Below are 12,098 nucleotides of genomic sequence, written 5' to 3' on the forward strand. Positions count from 1 at the left end.
TCATCATCAGTGTTTCATTACTCTCGAATACACAATAGTTGTAATCAACACTATTGTATATTTTTGATGGGATAAACAGACTGAATTGTTGATATAAAGAAGACAAAACACAAAACTAGACAAATATTCATCTAGCTACATGGAACAAGTTAGAACTTTTTTGTATATAAGCATCAGTTCTAAGTATAATCTCTCTTTTAGGAAATAAGCTTTTACTGGTAAAATTTAGAATTTTAGACATCTCATAAGCTTTAAAGCAGAGTTCAAACCTACTCCCACTGGTGTATATGGCAAATATTCAGTTATATTCAGTGGGAAAATGATTCAAATTTGTATATAATATATAAATAAATAAATAAATTACAACAATAATGCATATAGCTGTTCAGGTAAACAGTTCAGTGCGCTTTAGTTAAGGTTATTACTTTAGTTATTGCACATCCCATTCAGACATACTATATGTTGTCAAGCAGACAAAACAAATACTAAGATTCCATCAAAAGCTGATGCTGTCAATATTAGATTGGATCAAAAGTAACTGAAGTACAGACAACTGCATCCAATCTTTCTTTTAGCATTACATAAAATCTCTTTTCTTGTAGTCAAGTTTCTCATTGAACAGCAGGGTATTGACGGATATTTCAAACAGACAAGCATTTCTCTACCCAAGTGAAATACTTAAAAATATTTAAATATAGTTTCAGCCAAAATTACTTCAGGATTCAATCCCAGACAAATTGCCAAAGCTTTCCCTATTAATTTGGTTTTGAATGACTGAATGTTTCTATTTCTGTACATTACCTGGAAGTAAATCAGTATTAGCGCATTCAGTAGCTGCTGGTTGACTGTCTCTCACTTGACTTTCCTGAGTCAGCATCTGATTCTTACTGGCTTCTACAGGTTTTGCAGAGCTGCTCTTTTGCACATCAGAATTATTTTCTCTCTGTTGAAGATCCAGATGACATGGCCTTTCTTGAGATTTTGTGTCATTGTCTAAGTACTTATTGCACTGGTGAAATTCACTATCCACCTCATTCTTCATATTTACTTGCTGTTTTTCTCCTGGATGTGGACTACCTGCTGAATATACTTTCTCTGGGCAATTTTGTTCAGTCATTGAAGCACCTTGATCCTCCTTTCCTGGGATTTCAGTACCGTGAAGATGGAGGAGAGAACTTCCACTTTTATCTGATCTGTTGTCTCTATCCTTGTGCTGTTTGCCATCCAGGAATCCATCTTCAGTTTCTAATGAGTATCTTGAATAAAATGTCTTTCCATGGTGCTCTTGAGAAACACTGTCAAATACTTCTGACGGAGTAAGAGAATCTATTGAGTGCTGACGTGAAGTGTGAGTTTCCACTTTATCATCAGCTCCCAGTTCTTCACATTCATCTACTGAAAGTAAAACAGATCGTTTGAAATTTTTAGTTTTAGAAAATTCCTGACTTGCAGTATCATTTTCTGTTGCATCCTCAAAAGCTAAATTATCAATTCCGTGGAACTGTTGAGTAGGAGCATTTGATGGTGGAAAGTTTTCTGCAACGTTCTCTGCTTCAGATCTGTCATCTTCTGTTTCATCGGCAGAAGAAGAAACTTGGTCTGCTTCCTGAGTAAACTGTGCATTACCAAAAGCAGAACTTTTGCTTTCTCTAGTATTGATCCGTGAACTCTCTTGATGGGACCAAATTTCAGGTCTTTTTCTTGGTATTTCATCATCACTTGTTGAATTAACACGGAAGAGATCAGAACCCTCTTTTTTCATTTTCACTTCTATTCTTAGACTGCTATCATAAATTTTTAACTCCTCAGGTGTGCTTGTGTCACTGCTGCTTCTTCCAAGAAAATCATGACATAACATAGTACTGCATTTAGAAATCCCTCTTTCATTGGATCCCTCATCATCCTGAGAGCCTCCGGCATCATAATCTTCTGATCTTGGTTTTATATCATCAGAGGATGTGGTTGCACTGCCAGTATCTGATTCAGGACTCTCTTTTGGATCTACGGCACCAGTACTCCAATGGTCCACAAAGGGAATTTCTGCATTTTCATGGTTTTCTGGCATTTCCATAGGCTCTACAAGCTCTGTGTAATTAGGTGAATATTTTTCTGTTATTTGTTCTGTGGAACATTCTGAAACATCATCTAAGTCTGTTGTAACTGATTTATACTCAGTCAAGGCTGAGGTATCACACAGTTCATCAACTGTAAGAAATCCCTCCACATGGATCTGAGGAGATGATGTCTCATCCTCTTTATTGGTTACTTGGGAAAAGTTTGACAAAGCGTTTTTGCCATAGTTAAGACCTGTTTCAGAGTTTATTGTATCACTCTGTTCATTACAGACTTTTGCTGCTTTTGAATCTTTCACCAGTTCTCCTAAAACAATAGTCTTCTGATTTGTTTCCTTGGAAAAGTCTGAATTTCCATCATTGGAAGACTGTGCATGACAGTGAAATTCAGCTGTATTATCATCTTTCTCTGGATCTTCAGTCTTTCTAATTCCAGTCCGATCTCCACAGATTTGTCTTTTTCCCATGTCATTTTGTAGTGAAATATTCAGTTTAGTTTCTTCTGCAGTTAGAGGAGAAGAAGATTGGGATTGTATTTTGTATTGCACATTTTCAGAAGAATCTGGTAATTTTTGTTTATTGGATTGACAGGACTCCAGCAATTTATTGTCAGTGATACTTTCCATGGCAGGTTTTAAAGATTCATTTGCAGAATAGCATTCATTACTGTCATGAAGCTGACCTGCCACAGCATCAGCCATGTTTTTCTCAAGTTTCTGTCCTGAACCTCTGTGTTCAGAGGTGTGCACATTCTTCTGGACAACAGGAGAATCACTCCTTGAATGCTTTTGGGCGGAGGACTGAGATTTTAGTACAGCTGTTTTCTGTTTTGGGTCTTTACTGTTTGTGATCTCAGCATTCTTTGATGGAGCCAGAGTCTTAGGTGTTATTTTTGCAGTGGCTTTTGTTACAGGTGTTTGTGATTGTTTAATACTCTTCTTCTTAGCTGAAGGATGTTTTTCTGGGAGTGTTGTCTGAACCAGGTGTTGTAACACATTTTTTTCTTCGTTATGTTTTGGAGAAATTCCTGATTTCAGTGAATTGGGTGATTCCCCCTGAGGTCCTAACAAACAGTAAAAAAGACTATAAAGGTTGTATATGCCAGTCACAGTATATTCACCAGTTTTATGTTAGTGTTTGTTTATGTTAAGAAACAAGTTACTCAACTTTTTATGTAACTAAGGGATTTAGGGCATGTTAAAGAATTAAGATTTGAAATAACAAATAGTAAATAAAAATACCATCTTGGCACCTTTAAAGCAGTTCATAGAGTATACATACAGGAATTACTTCAGCCTGTAACTGAGGTGGTCATCCCTGGAGTAAAAAGCAGCAGCTCTCTAATAATGCATACAAACACTACACAGCAGCTTAGCACAGGAAGTGATGAGTACTGTATTCAATTTATATTGTAGAGGAAATGAACAGAGGCAGAAAATAATTACATTAGTTGTAATGTGATTAGAATACCAGAATTAATGTCCCTGCTCAGTCAGAAATACTGCAAGATCTTTAATGACCACAAATTGACAGAACCTGTGTTTTCTACATCACAGTACATTTAAGATAATATAACTTGAATAGTGGAGCTCCATCCTTAACACTTTGTATCCTTCTAAAGCAGTGTTTCATCTCTGTGTCCTACAGTGTCATTTCCTACACCTGCTATCAGTAGCTGTTGAAATCGAGTATTTGTTTGGGGGCCAGTATCAGTAGCGCTGCTGCTAGGGGGGAAACAGGAAAACACCAAAATAGGGAGGCATAAAGCAGTCTGCAGTCCAGATCTTTGTTGCCTATTACAAATGCTCAACCTACAGAATTTCTGTTGAGCTCAGTCATGGTTCCAAATGCAGAAGTGCAGGGGATCAGCAAATGGAAGACTCTGCAATGCAGATTAAACAAGCAGAAGAAAACACCGACTGGCAGTGAAGACCATCTTTTAAGTATTTTGAAGTTGACACATTCATTTGCATTTTACAGTTTAGCATTGTCACCAAAAGTGAAATATGGAAAAAACCCAGAATTCTTCAGAGGATTTTTCCAAATACTTGTGCTAAAAAACAAACAAACCTCAAAGCTTTGCATAATAGTGGCAGATCATTTAACTGCTGTATGAAACTTTACCTTGGTTCTTGGGAGAATTGGTAGGTGTGTTTTGAGTCTTTTGCTGTGCTGCAGAATTGGTACTCACATTCCCTTTTTTCTTTAGAACAGCTTGTACATTTTGCTCATTACACCCTTTTCCTGTTGGTTTTTTTGACAGACTGCAAAGAAATTATTATATCCATTATTTCCAGGCTTAGGTCTGGCAATGTTTAATTATATTTAAACAAGCAATATATGTGTTTTAATGTGCCCACATACATAAACATTGAAAATGCAATATAAAAAGTAAACTTTTTGAAAATAAAAATGAAATGCATATCTATATTTTTAATTTATATATAAACATGTATATATAATGACCCATTTCACAATTTCACGGCGCTTCAGCTGTCTCCTGTCCAGTAGTTTAAACTAAACTATTCCAGAAATGGTAATTTTACAACACCTTGTGTAGTCATTAACTGTTCCAGTATGCAGAATTCTGAATCACCTAAAACAATTTAAAAATTATTAGCATGCAACAGTCCAACACAAAAGCCAAACCAATTTTATCTTTACAGCAATGTTGCCAATAGCTAACTCAAATTGTTTCGCCAATAACATCCTACAGTCAACCGTTCTTAGATTAAAAAGAACATCTAATGGTAGGTTTAATAGTTCACCTGAAACCTTTCTTCCCAAACTCATACACTCATGCACACATATATAAACATACCTGCTTGTTGTGACATTAGCCTCAAGCTCAGTCTTCTTTTTTTTGGTGGTGACTCCATTTGATACCTTCACAGATGCCTTTATTTTCACTACTGTAAAGTAAATTCAGAGTTAATTACAGGGGGAAATGCATTGCATATAAGTACTGAAAAAAATCTAAAATATGAAGACCAGTTATTGAGAAGACCATACATGCTAAACTTGTAAAATATTTACTGTTTTAGATGGCTATTAATTGACCATAAAGTCAGTTAATACTCATTTACAGGGGAAGAAGGTAACTCTTATCAATTTATAGATTTTCTTAAAGCTTTCCTGGCTGGTTTTCAGTGTATGACCAGCCTGAGACTAATCAGAAGAGGACTCTGAAGAAAGAATTGTAAAAAATTACCAGTCTGTTTTTTCCCTTCCTCTACCAATTTATCCTCTTTGGGTTCCTCTGTCTGTTCACCTGCAGTCTGGATATCCATGTTTGAATTTGCTGACTTGCTGGAAGTTGCTGCTATAGTCACCAAGGAGGGAGATTCCTTCCCTGTGGTTTTTTTCAATGGCTTTGTTTTGTTCTGCATGCTTGAGGTTACTGTCAGCACTTTAGGTCTGGCACCTGCAATTTTTCCCTCAGGATTCTTTAGTCCTTTGCTACTTCCTGAATTTTTTTGTCCGCTTGCAGATGATGTCTTTTCTGTATCTTGCTTGGTAAGCATGCTTTCAGCCTTCACATTTCCATTATTTTCTATTTTTGTCTTTATAACAGCTCTAGCCTTTGGCGAAGCAGCTTTTTCCCCAGGTTTAGAATCCTTAGTAATCTTGGAAACTAATTTTTTACCATCCTTCCCCTTTACATCCTCATGCTTTGAAGTCTTATTAACAGTAGTTCTATTGGTGGATGCATGTCCAGATGCTCCTAATCCATCAGATTTCATTTTATCTTGATTAGTGGAAGAATCTCCCCTGCAATCTTTCTTGCCGTGTTCTGCCCAGGAAGTATTCCTTATACAAACAGATGCAGTAGTATTTTTATTTAGCTAGGAAAAAAAAATAGCATCAGAAAAAAACCCAAACAAAACATTTGTAACACCAAACTATCCATAATCTGTAATTTCTGAAACACATCTACTTTTAAAGTAGTACATGAATCTAAAGCAACAAGATTCAACATAGAAATAAAGGTATATATATATATACACACACACACACATTTAAGCTCAGTTTGCTGGCTTTCAAGAATATTAAAGTACTGCTCTATGTAGAGGAGACAGAAATATCTAAGCTGAGTTTCACTTTTACTTTGAACAAATTACTCTGTAATATTTATTTATATTATTAGTGTCTGCTGAAGTAAAAAAAAATTTGAGTTATATGTGCATATTTTCCAAAAAGGAATAAAGACTACGCATTATTACAAACATAAAGCCAAAAACTATTTTACAATACATGTGATGTTTTTAACTACTACCAACAGCGTATCCACAGAAAAATGACAGTATCGATACTCTCAGGTAAATAGGAACTCAAATATGGAGAATTAAGTGCATGAAAGGGAATCTTTGTGATACTAGTGTCATTGCAATGTATGCAAGACTGTCAAATCATGTGAAACCCATACTGGTTTTTTACCAATTAATAATGTAGTTTTCAGTGTGAGTTTCAATAGAAGAGTTGTTGAGTGCACTAAAAAATATTTTTCAGAGCAGGGAGTGTAACAGACTCAGTGTTATGGTGGCTTGTAATAATAGCAGAGGTTCATTAGCTCAGTGGCAAACCATTTGCTCTGGGAAACAGATGAGTTTCATTATGTAGCAAGACAGGAATGTGAGATTCTGAACACAAATTCCTGCCTTTTATTTGCGCTTATTGGTTTGAAAATGTCACACAACACAGTCTGAGTCCTAAGATGTGTCCAGTAATGAACATTACTGATTATGCAGAAACAGTTTACAAGAAAATACAGATTTTTCAAAACCGAGGTCCATTAAGCAATATGGAAAATTAGTATTAATTTAAAACAAATAATGAAAATAGTTTTGTTTGCAGTTATTTGAATGTTTTTAATGTTTGGATATAAACGTTTACCTGAGAACTGGTGAATACAGGTTTTTTGCCAAGTCTTCGGTCATCACCTTTGTCAAATGCAGCTGCAAAAGGAACAAGCAGTTTCTTTACTATTTGGCAGGAAAAAAGGGGGACAGAAATCCAGCCAGCCTACTCAGTTAACATCATGTGAAATCAGAAAGCACTTCTTTGGGTCCTGTCATTATTCTAGAAAGGCTAATTTTGGTGACATAGCAAATGTTAAGTGGAAATACATGGTTTTATGTTTGGAACAAAAAATGTGGGATCTGTAATGACATCACATGGCCATAAGCAAGTTACTTAACTCTTCTGTTTCCCCATGTCCATAGTAAGACTTTTGTTTATCCAAGCTCAATTCATTTAAAGCTAGCAGTGCACTGAGACCTTTGAAAGTGTACAAAATTTACAAAAAGATACCTTCAAATTTAGAGTATTAATGACTTTTAACTGTATTGTTAATTATAAGACATTTATTTATACTATATAAAGATTAATTACATTAAAGTAAATGAAATTAGTTTTCAAAACTGACAAAGCCAAAATACCTAAATGTACACACTAAGGTCATAGTGCCTCTTTGGATAGCATGCAGCGTAATGTCATGAGAATTATCCCTGTGATTGTCATGTGGAGTTTTCAGGCAGCGAATGCCTTTTTTTTATCTGATGTACTCTGGGAGGAAAGCAGTTTTCAACAAAGCTTTTAAATCAGTTGCACTTGTAGAATACAAAAAGGATATTTATAGACACTGTACAGACCCAGAATCGATAGGTTTCATTTATGTCTGTATTCATATTTCAGCTGAAGAAAAGGTTTTGCAAAAAATATATTAAAAATTTAGGCATTCAGTGCCTCATGTTCTGATGTGCTATACATGGAAACATTTTTTGTATGTATAATACAGAAATTCTGGTGAATTCTTACTAAAGATACTAAAAATAATTTTTATTTAGGTCTCTAAAAATTACACAAAAGGTATGCTGAAAATGGCACCCCAGGGATCTAATCCTTTTTCTAGCAGTGACTCTGCACATTAATACATACCAATATATTAAGACAAAATCCATATAAACTTGTGCCTAAGAAAACATAAGACAGGTTGTAAATGAAAGAATCACAATATCATCTCTCTTATTTTGGCATTTTTCCTCCTCTGTTACAGCTTTCTAAATCTATATAGGCTAAATTTCCAGGAGAAAAGCCACCACCGGAAATCTTTAAGATGAAAGTTGACCTAAGTTATCCTAGACATTTTTCACCTGAGGATTAAAATCTGTCTACCAATATTGTACAGTCGCTTTGCCTGTAATTAAACCAGATAATTCATGCAAACATTTCAGCCTTTTCATATATAAAATGTATGCAACTTCAGTTAGAATTTAACCTAAAAGAAAACAAAACAATTTTTGGCAAGATGGAGTTTGGACCACTAAGACACACCTTGATTTTAAATATTTTTTTCTATTGAAAGCACTAGTGTAAAGTAGCTAAAACATCATTCACAATATATACATGATCATCTTAAAAGTAAACCACCCCAAATCAGAACAACCCACCCTTTTTTCTAAAGCCGACTCCTCTGCTCCTGAAGGATTTTATAATCAAGAAAGAAATCCTAATCCTGTTTTACAGAGTAGTATGAGATATTATTTGACTACATCCCTAAATCATGCTTAGAAAGACTGTCACTGCATCTTTCAGCATGTGAATGTAGAATAAAATTTTCATCTACCTCTAGGAATAAACATTTTTATAACTATTATATCCTAGCTACTATTTTCTTTATCAAAAGGGACATAAAAATGTTTATTTCTCCTTTGAATCAAAAGTGATTTGAATTCAGAGAAGTATGTAACATTCTTTTTTTTTACAACACTGTACTGTCAAAGCTAATATTAAACCATAACCCGAACTCCATCATCAGTTCCACATCCTCAGAATACTCGTGCACTTCAAAACAAAGGAGCGTTCAGAACAAAAACTCCTTTTTGTTGGAAGTGCTGTCTGTTAAAATGTTGAGAGCACCATGCAGCTCCTTAGGGGCTCTCTGCAGCAGCACACACAAGATCACAATGCCAATCAACCGAGGAACCCAGCTATCTGCATTTGTTCCCAGTGCACAGGATGAGCACTATGCAAGAGATGAGCAATATTTATACATCATGGAGAAAAAGATAAAGGACAGAAACGGAATTCATAGAATGGATAATCTGCTTTGTGCAAATTTAATTCATCCACAGCTCTTATCTCCTTAAAAATGAGGCAGATAAGGTTTTTAATCCTACTGCAGTGTTTTCAGTAATTTAGAGTAGCTGTAAATAAGAATAGAATCCATCTACATGATGGGGAGGGTGGGAGGTTTCTATCATACATACTCCTAAAAAGAAAAGCAGGGCAGACTCTTCACAGAAAATTACTTACTGATTCCCATGTTTGAAACTAGCTAAGCATGCCATCATGCTTCTATTCTAAAACACCACTTCAAAACACAAAGCAGCACAAATTTTAATTGAATTTGTATCAGGCTCCACAATTCCATCTGCATTGTATCTACTAAACAGATTGCTAAAAAATTCTAATGCCATTTGATGCCAGACATACCTGCTTGTATTTTCTGTTGATGGTCTGGCCTCATCAGCTTCCAGCCTTCTGTGTGACGAACAGCATAAAAAGACTGAACCAGGAAGACCCAGAGCTTATCACGCAGCGCCTGGATCTTGCACGTAAAACCCTGTGTTCAAGTAACAAATCAGCAGCTGGCGAGGGGCATATTGTCATAGCAACCAGTCATTATTCCTTTCAGAATCTACTTACTCCCTAAGCTAGATCAATGATGTCATCACTTATATTTTATAACGGTCTGGTAGATGGAGATGCTGTTTTTGAAGGATTATTGCCCACCACAGTGATTTTTTTCTGTACTTTAAAACCTACAAATTACGGCACTAGTAAGCACTACATTGCTCTCATTGCTCTTTTTTTCTTTTCTTTTTTTTTTTTTTAAATGAACCCCATAATAGCTCTTCACTGTCAGCTGTGTCACAACAAGGTCAAATACTCCAGGGAAAAATAATGTATTTGATTAAATTTTCATTGCTTTGACCAAGTAGATCTACAATAGCACCAGACTGCAATAATTAATTTTTCTTTTTTTTTTTACTCTTTGTCATACTATTGATGAATTATTCCCAGAATTACAGTCAACCACAGCTTAAATGTCATTATTTAGATGTGTGAATATACACGGTATGTTACACACATGGAGCCTGACATCTCCACCCCATCCAAAAAACACACATGGGATTAAATGTCAGTCCTTGCTTTAGAGGACAGTCTTAAACAAAAGCAAATGTACCTGTGACCTTCACAAAAAGGGGGGGAAATATTTAGGGAGAATGAGAATAAGCTCTCTTCCCCTGTAAGTTTGAGGTAATGCAGCATTTTGGTAAGTTTTTTTCTTATCACAAATTAAAATTGATAGTAAAGATCAATGGGGCAGTGCTGCCCATAGGACTTATATTTTCGGTAATACACAGGAATTTTTTGATTGCCAGGATGGGGTTTCTCTTTAAAGTAAACAAATGTCTACATTATCTGTACTTCCAAAAGGATCTTGGATTTATGCAGATGCTTTTCTGTATGACCCCAGTTGCATGACTGAGCCATCTGAGTTCACACCGTATCATCTGATTTGAACCATGACATGAAACAATACTAGAATAGTTTTTCTACAAACACTGCACACTGAAGAACCTACCATCTCCTTCACATTTGCAGAGTCCAACAACATATCCATTGCTACAAGAAGAGAGCAGCTATTTTCATTATTAATGCTTTTTTCAATTGCACTGAAAATTAGTTCTAGAAGGTCAGGTTTGCTGCTCATTGCCTGTGCCTGAGGAAACAACAAAAGGCAGTTGTTTAAAACAAAAGCGTGTACTTTGTATGCAAAAGCATTACTGAGCAGAGACGATCTGCTATCAAGCTGTGCAGGAGGTATTCCAAAACTGAGCATCTTCTTTTGTATCCATTCCATAATCCCACCCATCTCCAGGCCTCTAGCAAATTATCCTGAGGCCTCGCTCATTAACAGAAATTGTAGAAACAAGCACACTGTGATGAATTTACAGCCCCATGCAATTCTGGATCCAAAGACAAATTGTTTTAACATTTCCCTAATAATTTTTTTCACTCCTCTGTACATATTAAAAAACATATTTCACAGGAGAAACGAACTGGCTGGACGACTTGGTATGTTCTCACCAGAACATACAGCATTGCCACATTCGTGCAACTCACAATAAAAAATCAGAAGAAGTTTGAGTACACTGCTCATACTCATAATCCTGTAAACCCATGCTGTTATTCCAGGGATCTGAAAGCTTTTTTGGAGCTGATATCTATACTTTTTACAACACAGAAACTGTCCCACTAAATCAGTTGGAACCTTTGCTTAACTGAAGCACATAATCTGAATGCAGTATTAGCCCTGTGTATCAAAGTATTTATGTACTTTAAAACAAACCTGGAAAAACCCACCCCCCAAAAATCTTAGTGCTGCCCAAGTATTTTTAAAATTTTCCATAGAATTGTACTTCAAAACAAAAGTTGAAAGTATTTTGGTAATTTAACAGCCTGAACTTGCCAAAATGTCATATAATTCAATTTATTTGGAAGCATATAATAACTTGAGGGCACTTTTACCTGCAACAAAACAGAGAAGCTTTCACTTTGTACTACATGTGGGAAGTTTGCAACAATAAAGGTTACACATTCCTCATGTAACCGTGATGCCAAGGCCACAGCTGTCTCTGTCCATTTCACTCGGGGAAGGCTATTGATCAGCCGGTCACTCTCCATCAAACGGAAAGCAGCATTCTTGTGGTTCTTGAAACAGAAGCAGAAATTAGCCTGTTGCCAAGCAATTACCTAAAGAATTGCTGATTGTAAAGTAGCTCCTGTCCAGTTACTGAACTTTTACACAATAATGTCATTATTTCCCTTATTTAAATAAATTCGGATTTTTATAATTCTTAAAATTATATGTGCCTTTGAAACTAAAGCAGAAAAAGAAAAATCTATTGGTTCTGTTTTGCCTGCAGTTAGGTAGTAACATTTTCAGTAGATTTTATT

General features: G+C 35.6%; 1 protein-coding gene across 2 annotated transcripts in view; it reads right to left on the reverse strand.

The window, feature by feature from the left end:
- The window catches only part of BTBD8 (BTB domain containing 8), a 42,943-nt gene that overhangs the window by 8,435 nt on the left and 22,410 nt on the right, over window positions 1-12,098 (reverse strand). Inside the window, exons 10-17 of one of the 2 annotated variants that reach the window (XM_032117965.1) lie at window positions 11,670-11,852; window positions 10,723-10,860; window positions 9,567-9,696; window positions 6,966-7,027; window positions 5,344-5,917; window positions 4,894-4,984; window positions 4,197-4,336; window positions 802-3,135 (exon numbers count right to left, since the gene is read on the reverse strand). In XM_032117965.1, coding sequence (XP_031973856.1) covers window positions 802-3,135; window positions 4,197-4,336; window positions 4,894-4,984; window positions 5,344-5,917; window positions 6,966-7,027; window positions 9,567-9,696; window positions 10,723-10,860; window positions 11,670-11,852 — 3,652 coding nt within the window. Of the gene's footprint in view, window positions 1-801; window positions 3,136-4,196; window positions 4,337-4,893; window positions 4,985-5,283; window positions 5,918-6,965; window positions 7,028-9,566; window positions 9,697-10,722; window positions 10,861-11,669; window positions 11,853-12,098 lie in introns of both variants that reach the window. The other variant, XM_032117964.1, reaches the window with a different exon arrangement.

This window comes from Corvus moneduloides, chromosome 9, assembly GCF_009650955.1.
Source record: "Corvus moneduloides isolate bCorMon1 chromosome 9, bCorMon1.pri, whole genome shotgun sequence".
Taxonomy (NCBI): Eukaryota; Metazoa; Chordata; class Aves; order Passeriformes; family Corvidae; genus Corvus; species Corvus moneduloides.